Consider the following 20,187-nt stretch of genomic DNA (forward strand, 5'->3'; position numbering starts at 1 on the left):
GACAAATATGTTTCTTTAATGTAATCTGATGCCACGTTCAACCACTGAGGAATCTGTGTTAAGGCATGTTTCTACTAGCAGGTGCATGAAGGAAAAAAAGCAGCTCCATGGTTCTAATACTTTATTCAAGTGTATTTGGTCTTCGTGTTTGTGTATGAACTGTGTGAGTGTGAATGCTAATGTGTATGTGCGCTCTCACCCCTGGCTGTCATAGTTGCTGAGGTCTTGGTCGATGGAGGTTTTCAGATCAAAGAAGTGCTGCTCCACTGCAGCCCTGATGGTTCGCTGAATTATCCTGGGAAAACACAAAAAATACAAATGTAATTTATGAAGATTTATGTGTATTCACTTTTTTTTTTTACTGTGTGGCTTATGATGATACATTACATTTGACAAAAAAAAAAAAGGGCATTTTCGTCACATAATGTCCCCATGTTTTTAAGTTTTGTGCTGCTTCTGTTCAAACAAACAGAAAGGTAGGTGATCAAAAAATATATTTTTAAAATATTTGTGTCAGAGCATTTGATTATTGAAGGCATTCCCACTTTTGAAATTTAGCAAGGCAGTTAGTTGATGCTCAATTGCAGTCTTTGTTTAAAACCGTGTTAAATACAGAGTAACAATGCAGCTCTTGTTTGAGTTAAGTTCAACTGTAATGAGGGTAAACAGCTCAGTTTACCAGTGACTAACAGGACAAACTTTTTCCTAAGTTTAATTAACTACTTTACATAAGCTCCTGTGACCATTTTCTCTGTGACTCCATGGCAGAAAACCCCCCCACCGTAGCCAATAAAAATATCCAGGTAAATCCACATAAATTTACAGTCTGTTGTACAGTCAGTTTGTTTTGTTACGAGTGCCTGCATGTATGAGGGTGGCTGACTCACACCAGTGTAGTTTATAAACAGTCAAACTTTATTTCTTCCTATTTCCATTTACTAACAACTGGGACCACATTGAACCTGTGGTGTTATATACAAACTAAATGATGCCTGAAACCATTTTCAGTTTACTAAATGGAGAGTTCAGTTCTGCCCATAATTAGTTAAACATTAACGATAAGTAACTTCTGCCTGCTGTAATAATGCATGTTATAAATAAGTATTTGTTCTATTAGTTTGCATTTTTTAAACTGTAACCTGCAACATTCCTGACAAAGAATCCAAAACTAGAAATGTATTATATATATTTTTTTATATTTTGTAATTCACTTCAAACAATCCAATTTCCTCTCACTGATCAGAACGTAAAGTGATCATCTTAATGTTTTAACACTTCAGTAACTGTGTATCTTAGCCTCTGTTCTACAATAAGGTTCAATGATGTGTAATCCACTCCGTTGTGTTTAATTATTGAATTGTCTATATGTGAGATTAATTTATGTGCCCTTTTGTTCAGTTACACGGAATCCAATACGCTCAGTGCATTGTTCACCCATTTAATGAAGATCTTTTTGTTCAGAATAAGGTTTATGAGTACACAGGAATGATGCACAGATTAAAACCTTAATCTCTGGAACCACATGTAAGCCTCCTCACATAATCCTACCTGTAATCAGCCTCTTAATAGAAAGACCTCTACTCATCAATTAAATGACAAACTGATGTGCTTAGCTCCATGCTAATTACAAAAATGTATTGGGGTATAAGGTATATACAGTAAGAGACATTTACTAAAAGGTTAATCATTAATCAAACATATTGAGAGCCTTTTAATGACTGGCATGGTTTCTTTTCCATTCTGGGCTATTTAACAAGTCCTTATTAAGTCAATAACCTGGTCCAGTTCTGAGAGGATTAATAATGCTTAAACTAGAGCCAGGGAGAGAGGGGAGGAAATCGGCCTATAAAAGGTAACAACAGCAGCCACTCTGACCTCTACTACACTGACGTGTGACGGCTGATCCACAGGCTCTACTGACACTTTATTTAACTTGTTTGACCATGTGGGTGTGATCAAAACGTATGCCTCCCACATTTACTCTGGCTTCCTGCAGGCTTTTGTCAGGTTTGTTTCTCCTCTGTCTTAGACAGCAATAGAGGTTGAAGACCTGGTAGAAAAAGACATTTACTGAGAAATCTCAGCATTCTCCACACCAGCTGCTGCTCATGATGGATCATTCTTCATCATTCAATTTACTTCTATATGCCCCCCAACTCCTATTATTAAGCTTATACTCTTTAATTAAATGTGCTATGCAGTATATAGTCACTGGCAAGACCATACTAGGTGTACTGGTTTGGTGACTACAAGATGTTTCCTCCAACAAACATGATTTCAAGTGGTAGACTTGGAGTTCGAACATAATTGCGTTTTGGCTTGTCATCCATGGCCATTTAAGTTTAAACTCATAAAGGTCTTAGACCTGAGGTCTAATAAATGTGTGTGTGACCTGAGGATATATCAGCAATACTCCTGCACAATTTTACACACACTTCCTTGGACCACAAGCTCACCTTCGCCTGCAGCAACAACTCCACCTCTCGCTGTAGGAAGCTCTAATAATAATGACTATCCATCATGCACAAACACAGTTACTTCCACAAACGAGCACATGAGCAGTAAAAGATGATGTGCTAGCAGTCTCTCATTTAATGGACTTGTGAAAGTGGAAAAAGTTAATGCACTGGCATGACACCTAGAACTGAAGAGATAGTTCCCCCTAATAGCTAGTATGTATTCAAGTATGTTAGTATTCTTTGTCATTGATAACTTTATTTCTAAAGAAATCATGGTCAACAAGCTCTCATCTTTTGATAATGTGTGTTTTTTTAGGTTGCTGAATAGAGAGGTCATGTTCAGAAGACAGTATTTGTCTCACTGTTCAGCACAGAGGAAACCAACCTCATCCAACATATTATTATTATTATTAAAGTATTTTTTAAACAAAAATGCAAAACACTCCGTAGTTCCACATCCCAAATTTTGAGGATTGGTCTCTTTTCTTTGGCTTGTGCAATAGCAAACTAAACATCTTTGGGTTTTGGAGAACTGGTCAAACAAAAATAGGAAATAGTGAAGCATTTTTCACTATTTTCAAACATTTTATAAATGTAACGATTTGTCAAGATAATCAGGAATATAATTAACTGATTAATTGGTAATATGTTGATGTCAACAAATACAAATCATCAAACTGAATATGAAGATTTAGGCAGGACCAATTTTCTGCCAGTTTGTTCTCTTTCGTTATTAATTAATTAAAACTCGGGAATATCAGTGTTCATGTGTTATTTCTGAGCTGTGAGGCATTTTGTATTTGTGCCCTCAAGCCTTCAGGGCAGTAAACTCACATTAATACATATTGCACCACAGAAAATTATTTTATGAGTTTGCAAGAGGCAGACGCCTGACAGTCATGTGATTGCGGAGTTTATGTCCTTGAGGCTCTAAAAGAACCAAGCCACGCAAAATGCTTTAGTTTAGCTTCATAATCAAAACACAAGGCCGGTTTTTCTACTTCTTCCTTCCTCTTAACCTCTTTCTCCCAACTAAACTCTTCTCAGCGCCGCCTGCAATTCTTCTTTCTTGATTCCTGTTATTTTTGATCTGCCTCTTGAGTAGATGGCCCTGAGCTTCCTTTTCCCATTTCAGTTAACCTGGTTGTCTCTCTCTCACCCCTTGTTTGCCTCGTTGCTATCATTTTCTTAATAAAATGTGCAGGATATAACAGCTTACTTTAAGATTTCTTTCCCAATTTGGACATGAAATTACTTGCCAGATTACAGTTTCATAGTGTAGCTGTATGTCCTAAGGTTGTTAGAGTGTATATCTAAGTGCGTGTACATAAAGAAGTGCTTATGCATGTTATTGTGGGTGGATACAAATATTCTGTATGTGTGCGAGTGTACTTACTCAGCAGAGTCAGCAGGAAGGATGGATATAGGGGAGAGGTGGGAGCTGTAGAGAGAGAGAGAGAAGGGAAAAGGACAACACGATTAGAACATCACGTACTGGACTCCCTTCCCATATTGACATGAAATGACCTTGGAGGGTGTGGGGCAGCAAGAGTCACAACAGGAAAGAAGAATGACAATAACCATGAACACGTCTGTGTATACCGTGTGTGTGTGTGTGTGTTTGCAAAACAGCCAGCGATCAAGTGCTCACTGTGTGTGAAAAGGAACGTAATAAAGCTGTGTATAAGTCAGCATGATGAGTTTATGTTCTCACTGCAAAATATCTCCTAATCCAAGATCCCTTTTGCCAAATGACAATCTCAAAAATTGCACACACACACACACACACACACACACACACACACACACACACACACACACACACACGTTTCAGTCACTGGCGCCACTCTGGGTGGGCAGATTGTTATTTAGGCTACAGCGCTCTGCTAAACCCTACTGATCAGATAGAAGGGTGTGTGTCAAGACATTTATTCTTCAATGTTCTTCCAAAAGCAAGGAAGTGTGTGTGTGTGTGTGTGTGTGTGTGTGTGTGTGTGTGTGTGTGTTTGGGGGGGGGGGGGGGCATGAAACAGGGAGGCAGCTGAGAAGTGTTCATTGATCCATCAGGCTGCTGCTGGCCTCACATATGCACACTGACAGGCATGTCTGGACTCCGTATTTATATAACACTCCTACACACACACACACACACACACACACCAAAAAAAAAAAAACAGCAGCTGACACTATGCATGCTTTTAATGTGTATGTTGGCTCTTTAAAACAACCACACACACTCTAAATGCAGCCGTCCTCAAGTAGACTGATACATACTGAATGATTAATGACAAGCAGGACAAAATAATGCCATCCATACTTATTCTTCTTTTTCCATCTTTTCTTCTAATCTTTTACTTGTTTCTTGTTGCTATTCTTGCCCTTTTCCTTCAACTTCTTTCTGACTTTATATTCTGCCATTTTTTACAATTAGATTTTTTTTTCTCTAACCAAACATTCCCCTGTTTTCTCTTCGTTTACTTATCACTTTATTGATTATTCTCGCCTACGTCTTTTACATGTTTTCCTCAGATATTACATTTTTCCCTTTTGCTCCTTGTTAATGCTTTATACAAAGAAGTTTTTTTATATCATCTTTACCCTTTGCTTATCTTTTTCATAAGTTCTTCTTTCTCAATCTGTCTCCAGTGTTTCTTTCCCCTTTAATCTTCTCTCCTTCCTCCTCCCTCGATTCTTAGCATCTCACATTCCCTTTCTGACACTGTAACCTTGATTGTGAATGTGTGTGTGATGGAGAGAGAAAAAGAAAAAGGTGAGGTGTTGGAGATCAAAGAATACGCCTGCCAAAAAAGCCAGAGAAACAGTGGTTGTGAGGGAAGAGGAGTAATGAAATGTGAAAACAGACAAAGTAACAAAATAAAACTGTTTTGTTCTCTTGCCCTCCTAAGTTGACTGATTAAGTACTTGTTAAATGTTAAATTAGCTTCTGACTTTGTATAAGGTCAACATCTTTTGTGTCCATCTCTGAAGTGAGTTTACATCAGATCCCTTGTCATTTGAAATGCTCCTCCTCCTCTTATCCTGTTAGTTAACATAGTGAACTGCCCTTTAAACATGAAGGCACCCTACATGCTCCCTACAGCAGCGAATGTCTCTTTCGAAGCACCGATAACATCTGACAGCAGACTCCCCTGCAGAGATGTACCCTAAGGGACCGCATTGGGTGGCTACATGACTAACAACAGATTTGTGATAGGATACTCAAGGACATTACATAATCTCCATGTGCCTTAAGTAGCAAAGATAATATCTAGCCATACACCATTTTGCCCCTGAAGACTTGAACTGAATAGCTGTTGCAGCCTTCGGGGTTCTTGCCCTCCTGGAGCTCCCTAAGCGGCAGAGATAACATTTCTATCAGCGCCAGTTGACTCCCAAAGGACAATATCTTTTGGGCATTTATTCCATGTCGAGGACACTATGAAGGGCAGATAGGACTGAGTATTCTAGGTCCCTAATGTAGTAGAAACTGGTTTTGAAGTGTCTCAAGGTGATATGTTTCTTGCAGTTTTCCTTTACTAATCAACGGACTCGAAACTTTAAACCAGAGGGGGTGGTAAGTTGCTCTTTAATAGGGATCCATAACATGTTTTGTGTGTGTTTGTTGTTTATTTAAGACTTGATATTTAGATTAAAGGATGAAAAAGACAGGTCATTTTAATGATGATCCATGTATAATTGCATTTGTTGCAGCTAAAACTTGCACAGTATTTATTTTTGTTGTTGATTTTAGCTAGAAACTGCCACATGTGCATGGATGCCAAGAAAGTATTAGTTAGCGAATAAAGAACTGGCTTTCAGAAGTGCTCCAACTAGGTCGGATTAAATCAGCTCCTGCCCTACAGCCAAGACTGCAATAGTAGCCAAAGATAGAGATAAGACCTTGATAACATCTTAAGGACTCACACCTTTAGCTAGCTGTTGGCTGTGACACTGTAAAACCTTTTAAAGTGACCTAAGTAGACAGTCATGTTGTCTTTGATCATATCTCAGAAGCAAACAAATGGTCCCCTTGTCTTCAAATTTTATTTAGCAGTCATGACTGATTTATCAATCACATCCTAAAAGGCATCTGAGGCGAGTTAAATTAATTCTTGCCAGGCAGGTGTGTATTACCTGAGGGCTGACTAATGAACTTCTGATTTAATTTCAGTAAAACATATATATATATATATATATATATATATATATATATATATATATATATATATATATATGAGTAAATGTTAAAGAGGTGGTAATATGAATATGCTTTTTTCCCTCTACTTTATTGAGTTCTATACCTTTTTTGTGCATGTAATAGGTAAGTGAAAAAGCCCAAAGTCCAGCCCAAAGGGAGTTCCCATCTCCCACAGAAAACTCTGCTCTGAACTGCTTGAAAACAGCTCATTTGTAGTCCAGCCGTTTCCCTGTGACGTCACAGGGATGAAAGCTAAATGCGCCTCATATAATGCTCGCCAATCGGCTAGTCCGACACGTCCTCAAAAACACCGGTGGAAAAACACTGAGCTGCAGCACACAACTTTCCTCTCCCTTCCAAACACTAGCTACCCTCCAGGCAACCTGAAAATGAGCATAATACCACCTCTTTAACATCAGAAAACAGCATCGATCTTTACATCTAACCAGCGTTTGTCACATTTCAGTACCCACAGATTTTCACCCTCATGTTAAAATTGTCTATGATGTGATGATTTTTATAATCCTGTTTTATTTATAAGTGAAATTGACACCATAATGGTTTTATACAAGAACACCATGAAACGCTCTAAAAGGCGGACAAATACATGCACCAGTTTTGTTAGATTTATTGTTTTATTCCAGAAGGGTTGCAGTATCTAAATCACATTTGTGATGCATAAAACTTAAACATAGCTCTGTAATCCATAATTTACACATTTACTGCCAATTTACCTTAAAGAGACTGGTGACACATTACTGCGCCTGCGTGTTTCACTGGTAATGAGACTTTTAGGGATTTGCCCATAGCTAAGCATAACTGTGTTTGTACTGCACAAATCTTATAAGTAATACCATATTTTGTTTCTGCAGTGAGAATATTAAGCTTCATATCACATTGTAATCTAGGATTTTTTATCTCCATAAAGTTTGTGACCTTCATATATTAGCAGATAAAATCATTGAGAAACATAGTTAGCCCTGGCCTTGCTGGTAAAATACCGCAGCAAAATTTCCTGTCCCAAGTTCTTCTTTTCACTCTGATGCAGCATTTTGGCAAAACATGGTTCAGTCCAGCTGTTCAGTCACAGTCTCTGCTGCATTTTGGTATTTAGCCATGTTCATCTTTGTTGTTGAGAAGAAACTGACCTAACATATTGTAGTACCACATATTATAGGCAAGAGAATCAGCTTCACATAGCTAAGAGTGTATACTGCAGAGCTGAAACAGCAGCAGTGACTTCATGTCAGCGGACAGAGTGACTAAACAACAAAAACATCCCAGGACGACTGTGGTTTTATCTGCTGCATTAATTAACAGAATATTGACAACAGAGGAATTTTGTGTTCCCAGTGCAGATGGTGAAGAAGAAAAGGGCTGATCAAGGGCATACTCATATTATTTATAACAATCATTCAGAGGCGCTCGATATAAAGGACACAAAGAGAGAGTGTGCGTACGTGTGTGTGTGTGTGTGTGTGTGTGTGTGTGTGTGTGAATGTGTGTGTGCAAGGTGGGTTAGAGGTTAGTTGTAATTCCACAGAGGTGCTGTTGTCAGCAAACCTGACTCTGCTCTGTTCTGGCTGGGAGGTACGACAGAGTGCTGCAGTCTTTCCACCCACACACACACTACATACATATTATATATAAGCATGCACAAGAGGACATTTTTCATATTGCTAGTAACCTACTTCAAACATACTCACACCCTTTGTCCCTTTAAGCCATTCCTCCCTTCACACACACGCACAAGCATGTGTGCGCGCACACACACACACACGCGCAGTTTGTGACTCGGACTCGAGTCCGACTTAATTAAACAAATAGTGACATCACACTTGACTTGATACTCGTCCTCAAAAGTCTTCAGACTTGACTCGGACTTGAGATGCAGGACTCTTCTGTTTTGATATGAAAAGAGGAATGAGCGTTTGTTTACTTGCCAAACTTCAATTAACGTAATCATTTATGTCCCGCTTACAGCCATCAGTGTTAATTATTAACACTGGCTGCAAACAGGTTACAGGTTTATTGTTGATCATGTAACTTTCTGCATGGATGCTGCTCGTGTGCTTGCTCATCAGTTGCTTTGTATTTGGGATTATAAATTACTGCCACTTCATTAAGTTCACCTCAATAATCCCTCAAACATTTGGCCGTCTAATATTTTTTTGTTTGTTTAGTTGACTCTATAATCTTCCACATTCCTCCTCTCTACCTTCTCAACCCTCCTTTAATTAATCATTCCTCTTGCAGAGCTGATGCAAGATTGCACTTAAAATGTTGTATTAGTTTGGAACTACCTGAGGATACGTATAACTGGATGATCTATTTTAAATTAATAAACAATCTATGTGCATATCTTAGAATATCAATAGCTTTTACAGTTTCTAGTGACACACAAAATTCCCGTCCTGTGGAAAAATGACAAAAAGGGTTGCAACGATTATTTTCATTATCAATGAATCTGTAGATTATGTTTTGAGTCTTACATGATTTTTTAGTTTATAAAACGTCACACTTTCCGAGACAAAAAGGGGAAATCCAACCAGAAGTCCAAACCCAAAAATATTAATTTGGTTTTACAATAAACATTACAAACAGAGATAAAATTGACAGAAAATTACTTTGCAACTATTTTAAAGAAAGATTTTTTAACAATCAATAAATTAAGTATATAATAATTTCTCAAGCAAAAATACCAAAAATTCTCTAGTTCCAGCTTCCTATTTTTCTCTGGTTTTATATCATAGTTACATCATAGTTTGGGCTGTTGGTCAGATGAAATAAGATGTATAAAGACGTCACCTTGTGGACTCTAGTAACAGTGGGGAATTTTTCATTACTTTCGACATTTATTAAACTAATCACTTGATTAATCAAGAAACTAACCGTCAGAGTAATCAAAAATGAAAACAATCATTAGCTGCAGCAAGAGCTGCGGCGGTTCATTACTTAGTTGTGAGGTATTAAATTAATCACCGAACTATTTTGACAATTGATAAATCGGTTTGAGTAATACGTTTCTGTTTTGTTTGCTCCTCCATGACACTAAACGGAATATATTTGGATTGTGGAGAAAACAAGACATTTGGAGACGTCAACTGTGGGTTTGGGAAACACGGATTTACGTTTTTCATAATTTCTGACATTTTTTTTTTAAACCAAACAACTAACTGATTTATCAAGAAAAAGGAAAATAATCGTTAGTTCCAGCTCCAAATAAATCCTTACATTTGAGAAACTTGAGAAAGCATTGTTTTTCTGATGAACAACTTTAACAAACAAACAAACGTTTATTACAATTCTTTAATTTTCTGTCAATCAATTAATCAACCAATTGTTTCAGCATTAGTCCAGATTTATCATAGCAAACACAAAATTGCAAAAACAATTATACTCTTTTTACCTCATCGCTTCTCTAAGTGACACATATTGAGCAGATGATCCAATTATGAGTGAAGCTACTAGTTAAATGTGCGTGCCTCAAATATATTAAAATGGTATATTTGATTGATGAAGGCTTCATTTGAGAAAATGCTTATTAAAATGGGACACCAGCCAATTTCTGCCCCTCTACGTAGCAATACGCTGACACATTCTCAACAGGCCAACGCTTAGATTGCACAACACAACAGCTATAATGCGATGACCACTTTCTCTCTATCTTATTTTGCTCCGTTTCTCTTCCTGTAAAAGAAAAGACAGACTTTCTCTCAATTCTCTGTTCTCTTTGATCTCTCCCTGGTAACAAAACAATGAGCAAGAAACACAATCCAACCTCTTTTCCCTCCCTTTTTCCATTTCTATTAAAAAAGGCTTTAAATCACTTAACACAGCGTCCACTAATTCATTCTGGCATTTACAAGTTGATCCATTCTTGTAACTTTTGTTAATCAATATCATTCATCCAATTTCTAACCCTTTTTCTTCCTTTCACCCTCCAATGCTCATTTATTTATTCATCTATCATCCAACCACATATTTGCTTTCTCATCTATCCATTCATTCATTTGTCCATATCATTTATCCCAGTCAGAATAGAGGAGTTACATAACCCTGATGTTTACCTCTGCAGCAGAATGTCACAGGCCATTCTCATTTTTCCAGCTCGGTTTTCTCTCACTGTGATCTGTCGTTTTTGTTTTGTTTTAGATGTTTTATGTCAGTGGAGCCCGTCTGTGTTTCCATGTGACGGCAGCCTCGTTTGTCTGGTATGCTTTTTCTGTCCGTTTTATCTGTCGTGCCTCTTCTTCTTCTGCCCAATGTGGTCAGCAAGATTACACAAAGGTTATTAAAGACCGGCCTGTTTTTTATTTTTCAAATCCCGCAGAGAAGTCAGCTTGACTCTCCTCCTTTCAGATTTCTTCTGATTCAGTATCAGGTGGGTCGGCCTTGTATCCAGTGGGAAGGTTATCCCAGTTGAGCACTTTGAGGGGTCTGCGTCAGTACCAGCTGGTCTAGCTGCAGGACCAGGGTATCGCCTGGGTGCATTCTGTGGCGTCTTCTGAACCCTTGTATGTGTATGTGTTCTTGAATGGGTGTCTGTGAGTGAGAGAGGGTGTCTCACTCGGCACTGTCTGTGAAAGTGCTGCAGTAAACATCCAGAGCTCTGCTCAAATATATGAGCTTCTGATGTAACCAGGCAACAATCCCAGGAGGACCAATGGGATGGGAGGGGCTGAAGTAGTGAGCCAATCGTTAAAAGGGAAAGACTTCTGCAAGCCAATCATGAGCCAGAGAGGGGAGGAGGTTTGGTTTTTTTGGTCCACTCAGTGGTGCAGTTATTACAGCCGGCCCAGTGGGCTGTTTGATTTGATACACAGATGCATAGGCATTAATGTAAACATGGACACACACCTGTGTCTTTTATATCACCCTCTACGAGGCCTTTCGTAATGGAAGCCCTTCATCAGCCTCTCAATATGCATTTATAATGACAATATTTAGTTATAAAATTGTTTGTCTTTTAATATAATTTGCATGCAATTTATGTGAGCCTTTCATTTATGTTTTTATGTTGTATGTGAGCCCCTGACCTAAGACAATTTTCAATCATTATGTGATACAGTAAAGTTTTTTGAATGTTAAATCTTGAATGCATTAATACATTTGAATGTATCCGAATGCCTCATCTTATGTGCATGTGTTCACTCGCACAGACTTCACACTCGGTAAAAAACAATCCGATGGCGATGGCATCGTCTATCGGCCCAACCCTATACACCAAAAGGTATTTTGTATTTCGTAGGTGTGTCAGGTGACTATTTTGGTACATTCATTAACCCAAGATGCAGCTTGAGTTTCAGAAATTGTTTAAAATTCTACTCCTAAATTTTGATTATTCACTTCCTGTGTGCATAGAATTACCTTCAGAGCAGAATTTAAATTGAGCAAATTAAGTCAATTTACAGGGTATTTACGACAATTAATGTAATCCAATAAAACACTATACTATATAAATGTTACATTGTGCAACTTTTAATATTTTGCACAATATTTCAGTACATTATGGTGTACTAATTTGGGCACCAATCTTTTGGTGTCAGTCAAGAAAAAGCATGTGTGATCTATGAACAAGGTCAATACAACAAAAGCACAAACACACTGACCTACATCCTGTTATTTAGGTCAGTGTATAGGTCATGCAGACATGACCTTCATCATATACTTGTCATAAACATGTACATTATGTGCCAGGGCACTGCTGCTCGGCTGCATGCAAATCACGACACAAGAAAAGCAAAAAAGAAAATAGGATAAACACTGAGGCACATACTGTATGACCAGCAATATGAATTGTGTCACCACATACTGTTCTGTGAAATATGTGTTCACTTAACACAAAAGAAGGCACTAGCAATTATCTTTCTTTAGAGAAAAAGACAAGTAAAAACAAACAATCGAGGAAAGTTCAGTGCATAAAAGCGGTTTCTTTTTTTTGTCCATCACAAGCAGCTTTCAGCTTAAATCTTGGACAGTTGATGTTGCATTGGTTGCACATTGAAAGGTCACAAACAAGGTCATAACCTAAACTGATTCAACTCCAAATACAGGGGCGAGGCTGTAAATCTGTGCGTCTCTGCTCTCTCCATAAAACCAATGACTCACATACGGGGGCGGAGCTAGACTCTCAGCACAGTGGGGGCAGAGCTTCATCATGGGCCCACCTGCTACAAAGTCATATTAACCAGGTTTACATGACCCCAGACTCACTCAGAAAGTCCACTGAGTCTGTCTGCTTCGCTGCTGCCGGAGCAGCCATTCTACTAAATGTCTGTGCTTACACCAGAAGCACGGCAGTGCGTCCAGGAAGCGTCCCAGCATCAAGCAGCAAAGAGCAGATTAACCGGCAGGAAGTCAGACACAGAAACAGCAGAGAATTTTGTCAATTTTCAAAATAAAATACCCGTTACAGACTTCCGATCGTATATCAACAATAAACACAGTTAAATCTGACAAAAAAAGAAACATTTTAACTGTTTAACTGTTGTAACATTTAAATAGTTGGTAAATGTCTTTCTTGAGGTGGTTTACCTTCACCTTCAACAGTGAAGGGACTGTTTCATTTGATAACAGCTGCTGAATTCTCCCGGTGCAGCGTATTGTCATGTGCCGTTTTTTTTTGTTCGCATCCACTACAATCAACTGAGCTAAACTTCATAATCCACGTAGTGGGCCGCCAACCAGTCGGGGCCCTGGGTCGGCCGCCCCCATGCACCCCCGCTACCTCCAGTTCTGCTTTAAATGATCACATAATTTCTTTGCTGATCATGTGTTAAAAGCCTAAAGGACCTCAGCAGTTTTGGACTGTCTGAGGCGAAAGTTTGTGAGAGAAACGTGGTAAAATCTTCACCAATCAAATACAAAAAATACTTCTTTTGAAGTTTGTCGATGCATAAAAGTGTCGGCACTACGGCAGAAGTTTGTATATTGTTTTGCTGCACTTTTTTAAATTAAAATGCGGCACAGATGGATGACTCAAGTTTTTGACGTCTCAAATTAACTTTGTACAGTCTGACACATATTGCAATCGAGATTTGATTAGACTCATCTGGGACATTGTGGCACGCAATAAACTTACACGATCGTTTCTGTCACACAGCCTACGGGCTTCTTTACACAATTAAAAGGGTTTTGTGTGCTTAGTCACATGAATCATCAGGCGCTCCCCATGAAAAAATGCAATTGTACTGGACCTAGAAGGGAGGAGTGCACATATATTTGTGTCTGTGTGTTTTGTGTGGGTGTACACGTTTGTTGGCACACACAGAAAGAACAGTGCTCTCCAGCACTGGGATATAAATCATTTCCACAGCCACATAAAAATAACAGGTAGAAAATCCCACAAGGGAATTCAGCGACAGGGCCTTTAAAAAGTAAAGAGTGGTTATCTGCAGCATGAGATTCTACATATAAGCTTGATAATGTGTTTAAATGTAACCTTCTGAGTTGACTTTTCCCTCCCGAGGTCTGATATTGTATTTTCACCCAGCCTAAAAATCAATAAATTGTTCACAAGTAGGGACACTTTCAAATTCTCCGACCCTCTCCATGGCCTCCTCTGCCCTCTGATTCTCTGTTCCCTCCACTAATCCATCCCTCCCCCCTGCTCTGCTCCACCTCATGGGGGCCAGGAGTGCATCCCAAGAGCCCTCTTCCGCAGCCTGTCAGGACATTTCAGAGTCCTCGTGAAAAATGCTTTCCACAGAGAGAGATAGAGACTGAGTATATAAGCAGAGTACAGAAGGAGGTAAGTAGTGATGGGGGATGGGAAGAATGATAGTTGAAAGATCAGAACAGAAATACCAGGGATTATATATAGATTTGAAATGAGCTGAGGCTGTCATCATGTAAGGTGTGTGTGTTGACTGTCCGAGTCTATTAAGGGAGCACTGCAACAGCCACAGAGGACAGACTTCCCTGTCTGTCAAGTGCGAGACAAACAACTCAACCACAGTTAATGTTGAGTCACTAGACAGGAACTTTCCCTCTTTCAAAGCTGTCACAACCAGTTATGTGTCAGGGAATAATAGATATACACATGACAGTGAGCTATTCTGAAAACAGTCAAGAAAAATGCACATGTACAAGGACCCATCAAAATCTACAAGACAGTACTTAAGGTTATAATTACTTTAACTGAACTGGAAGAGTGACAAACTGAGAGACATGACACAAAATGCAAACAACATGAAAACAACACCCCCCACTGATTTTCCATAGCAAGTTCTTTGTGTTTAAACTGACAATCACTCAGTCTTCAAATTCTTGAAATTGCGGGTTTGGAAAATGTCACATCCTTTTAGTTAAACATACCAAATTATCTTCAACTCTCAAATAAAATCTTTAACATGTCTAGAACTAAAACTAATAGACGATTAATCAATACACAGAAAATTAATCGGCAACAATTCCGATAATTTAAGTCATTTTATAATAAAAATCATCATTTCAAATGTTAATATTTGCAGGTTTCCTTAGTTTTTAAACTGAATATTCGAAGACATTTTAGAGACTACTTTCAGCACTAAACTTAACAACAAGAAAAGTATCATTATTGTTGATAATTCTGTTTATAAAAAAATCCTAAAAAGAAATCTGAGGCTGAAATATGACTTCCTGAAGCAGGAGTGGGGGACTTTACCTATAAACAAACATTAAAGCCCTTGCCAAACAACTTCACACAATGGTGATTACACCTATCACCACAAGGTAAATCTTTTATATTTGAAGTATACCGGAATTTTTAAATTTGATGTCTGTGGCAATATTCCTGTGCTAAGCAGCAATGATTGGTTTGCTAGAACTGAAGGGGGGAGCAACTCTAGCAACAGCAGCAAGTCAGTATTGCAGAGTGCTGGCAAAGCCTATACATGTAAACACTGTTGTGTAATTACGCTCACTGTCAGAAGGGAGAGACTCCACACTGCAGGTTTAATCCAGTATTTTTTTTGTACCGTTACAGGATCTGAACAGTAATCCATTATCAATGCAATTTTTCTACAATTGTGTTTAATAGCTGATGATCCCTGTAGTTTGTGTTGAAATTAGAGAGCTTTGAGTTTTGTTACATGTGGACCTGGAACTAAGATAAGGGGGGTTCCACATAAAACACAGAAAGCATAGATATTCTTTAATTTTAGGTCAGGTGAGCACTGGGAAGTGAGAGTACAGTGAGTGCTCCATATTTTAAGCAATTTAAACTGATTTATTCTCTCAAGCTCTGGTTCTGCATTATTTAAATGGCTTTGTTGTGTAGCCTGCTGACTCCACAAATCTTATCTACAAATACAGCAATAATCCCCCTGAGCAGACACTAAGGCTAGACAAGGTCACAGGGATGATGGCTGCTATACGCAGCTAAAAATTTTACTAACTAAAACAATGACATCAAACTTGCGTTTTCGCCTGCGTGGTTAAAATTTCAATAATTTGCTCCATGTAAACTGAGTGTGTATAGTGTAAGAAACTGTGGGTGTATGTGGATTATGGATTACTGTCTATAATCACCTTAAAGGCCAGAGTAGGACGAGACTAGCAGCATGACCCTTACAAACATACACACACAAACACACACAGACAAAGCCCAGTAAGCGCTATAAAGAACCTCAGCGGACTGATTTACTGTCCTACACCGTTTTACAGCTTTGTCTTTATCTACCAGGTAGCGAGCTACTGAGCAACTAGGGCAATGCAGTGAACACAAAGCTGAAGGAACACAAGTTTTTACAAAACTCCTGGTTTAAGAGACCGTGAGTCAGGATCCAACACAAATAGAGGTCTCCACAATAAGACAGTAAATTTGTTTGAGGATGATGAGACAAAATAACTTTTCTGGATTAAAAAAAGTGTAGAAGCCACTGCAACCTATTTCATCAGGACAGGAGACAAATTGCAGTTAGGCTTACACTGTGTACTTCAAACGCAACTGACATTACAGAGTAAATTAAAGACATTGGACACATAAAGCAATCTTATAAGGTAAAATGGAAATAATACTGCCATAATAAAGTACAGCAGCATGAATGTAATATAGAATATAAATCCAGAGACAGCTACTCATGCTAATTAAAATTAATAAAAGAACATTTTGCATTAAATGTTCAACATTAAAGATGGTTTAAGTGTTGAGATGATTTATTTTCACATAAAAATTATCGTTTACTAGGGAAAAAGGCAGGCCATTCAAACTTGAGGAGTACACACTGACATTGAGGAATCAGTTTGAAGGCAAGTGCTGTCTGTGTCCCTAAACTTTGAAATATTTTACCTTTCACTATCAGATCATCCAATCCAATTGACTGACTCACTTATCTCCCGATAGCCTGTTCATTCTTTTGCTTTTGTTATTGGTTTTGTTAATTCTATTATGTTGCTCTTGTGTTTGTTACTGTCCCGCCTATTTCCTATTCCATGCTAAATACTGTAATTGTGAAGCAACTTCTGTTTTGAAAAGTGCTTTATAAATAATTATTTACTTACTCACTCACTTCCTTTGTGTTCTATTCTGACCTGAGATTATCTGCACAGACTTAATCAAAATACTGTGCCGTTCTGTGCTCTGAACTGAAGACATAATGAAATGATAGTCTGAGTCAAACAGGACTAACTGTGTTTCCCATACCAGGGTTAAAACGTGGAGATCTGAGATCTTCATGTACCTGCAGGGGGATTGCACTCTGCCTCTACCCTTTGTCTTCTGGTTGGTTACCAGCTACAGAACATAGGTCAGAACACAAACTCTGCATCTTTTAGTGGGAACAAATGGAAACTGCTGCAACTGTGACCGTGAAAACAAATTTACAATCATACTGGATTCTAATTACACTGGTCCCCTGACTAGACAGTAAAATGCTGAGCACAATGACTGAAGTGTGGAGACCCATTTCTAGTGTGGAATTTTGGAAAACAGCACAAGTACCAATGTAAAGATTACATAACATATACATTATTTTGCAGCTAATTAACAGAAGTAGACTGTCAGATTGCGTAGTGTTGCTTTCAGAACTCCCCAGCACCTTCTGGAGATGTCTGTATTAAACTACAAAAGCCACAGACCCTTCAGAGTACATACTAACGAGTAAAAAATAAAAGCTAAATTTGATCAGGTCACCTCACCTAGTCGACAAACTTTTTTAGGCCTGCACAGAATTGTAGTCACAAGCGCAGGCACAAGCAGTAGAAGCAGTGTAACTTACTACTCTCACCTGTTTCAAGAAATATCCATTATAAGTCAGTTTAATCTGTGTACCATTACCCAGTAATGAATGTCCAATTATCTTTTCATCATTTACTTATTATGCTTTATTGACTTTAGTAGGATACACTATGGAAAATGGACTCTGTAACCACAGTCCTGAGCTAAACTATTGAAAAAGTGTTACAAATGATCAAAATTCATCATTAGGAAAATAGGAAAAATAAATGTAGGAAAAGCCATGACAAGTTTAGAGATATATAAATGCCACAAGACAGTGATGGGATGTTATCATTATTCATAAGTCCATGATACATCGAACACAAGCGTTGTAAATCAGACTGAGAAAAGCAGCAGATAAATAACCAACTAAATCACTGATAGGCTTGACAGACTATTTATAAATACCATGTAACTGCACTGGCCTGTTCTGGAGTGACCCAAGAAAAAAAATAATTGGCTAGATACAGTAAGTTGTTGTGTCTCACCTCGCTGTGGGGCTGTCATCAGTGCGTGTGTGTTGTGGTAAGTCAGAGGAGGCAGGACCCTCCTCCCCGTCCTGAGGCAGCTCTTCACATTCTGCCTCACACCTCTCATCATCCAACAGTTCTGTGATCTGGAGAGAGAAATATAAAGGACACAAAAGGTTACCACTAAAAAGGATTCATTTATTGAGATGAAAAAGCATATGAAAACAGTGTTAATTATTACAGAACAAAAGGTAAAGTTACAACACATGGATTTCTGTTGGGTTAATCTAATCTGACATTGTCTTTGGGATCTAAACTGTTTCTAACTGGGTAATTTGATTCATGCCTCATGAGGAAGTCAGGCGAAGCGGATAATAGTATCTGTTCCAGGACTTCAGTTCTATAAATTAACAAGATTACGATGATGTTCGCATGCACAAAAGGTCACAGTAAAGATTTATTTAAGTAATTTGGTGGTGAAGTTGTTATATTTTATGTAACTGGTAATAACTCACCTCCACCGTGCTATGTAAAAACCTACAGATCATTTTGATAAAACATTACCCTTTCCCTCTCCTTTATTTTTTTAGTTTAAACTTTTAGTGTCTAGAGATGAACAGTTTTCTGATTAGAGACTTTCAAAGAAAGGTGTTCACATACACAGTATGCGTGTGTGAATAAAAAGAACAAGACATTACAGTTTGTTCCATAAGACATCTAAATATAGATGAAGCTAATGATTAACACATTGACACTACAGATACAGTGGTAAGCAGAGAGATAATAAAAAAGAAAGGACAGGGAGGGGGTGAGCAAGAAGCCACAGCCAGGGAGGGTTTGGGGTTTCTGTTCAACAGATTTCAGGAAAATGCTATATTTACGATTTCAAAGTACTTTGATTTTTACTTTTTCTTTAAAACTGAATCCACAAACGTTAAAACCTCCATATATCTACTGAAATTATGCAACTTTTTATGTCACTTTAACACAATATCTATTGCTAAACACTAACATTACAATGTTCTTTTTCAGATCTAGCTTAAAGGCAGATGCCAATGCAATAGATAAAAAGTAGTTAAGAATACAGGAGAAAGGCATAGACTGTGTAAAACATGGATGTAGTGCCGGTGAAACTGTTGTAAAGCACAATATTGGCGGCACCTAGTGGCTCCGGCCATTGGCTAATCTAAAAATGGGCAGAGGGCTGAGACGGTGCCAAATGAAGCCTGGTTGCTGAAGCACCCAGCGGCTACCCACCTTTGAGTGCACCCACCTATCACTCAAAGCAGCCACATCCATTTTAAGTAAGTTATATAAAAATTCGCCCCTCGCATAGTTGTCGGGAATGGGGAAATTAGCGATAGAGACCAAAACTATTTTTTGTACCAGGTTCTAAACATGTTTATTTCTGCTGTAAAGGTGGGTATTTAAACATGACCCCATGTTTAATGGGGATTGGCTTGTTTTTGGAGCCTCATGTGGCCATTCCATGAACTGCAGTTTTTGCAGAGTTTGCTGTTTGGAGAAAGGTGGAGAGAACCAGAGGGAAGAGAAAGAGGGAGTGATAGAGGCAAAGATTTAATGAATCTGACAGTAAACAACAGATGGAAGACGGGAAGGAGAAAAAAGAAGGGAGGTAGATAATGGAGCGAGATAATGGTAATAAATTTGTAGACAGAAATAACGATGTGGCGATAGGATAGTGGATAAGACACATGCCTTTGGTGTGGGAGGAATTGCATTGTCCCGCTGCGACACATCCACCATTATGTACCAGAGGCGTGCAACCTCTGATATATACATAGCAATTGTAAGTCGCTTTGGATAAAAGCGTCAGCTAGATGACTAATTATCTAATCA

General features: G+C 38.4%; 1 protein-coding gene across 5 annotated transcripts in view; it reads right to left on the reverse strand.

The window, feature by feature from the left end:
* fam13b (family with sequence similarity 13 member B) overlaps positions 1-20,187 on the reverse strand; it is an 83,694-nt gene that overhangs the window by 19,315 nt on the left and 44,192 nt on the right. For all 5 annotated transcript variants that reach the window (XM_038698821.1, XM_038698823.1, XM_038698819.1 and 2 more), the window contains 3 exons: positions 18,346-18,473; positions 3,856-3,900; positions 200-295 (listed from right to left, as the gene is read on the reverse strand). In XM_038698821.1, the coding sequence (XP_038554749.1) occupies positions 200-295; positions 3,856-3,900; positions 18,346-18,473 (269 nt within the window). The remainder of the gene's footprint in view (positions 1-199; positions 296-3,855; positions 3,901-18,345; positions 18,474-20,187) is intronic.

Source organism: Micropterus salmoides, unplaced genomic scaffold (assembly GCF_014851395.1).
Source record: "Micropterus salmoides isolate LMB-PRFRI ecotype aquatic unplaced genomic scaffold, ASM1485139v1 Ms_hic_scaffold_5, whole genome shotgun sequence".
Taxonomy (NCBI): domain Eukaryota; kingdom Metazoa; phylum Chordata; class Actinopteri; order Centrarchiformes; family Centrarchidae; genus Micropterus; species Micropterus salmoides.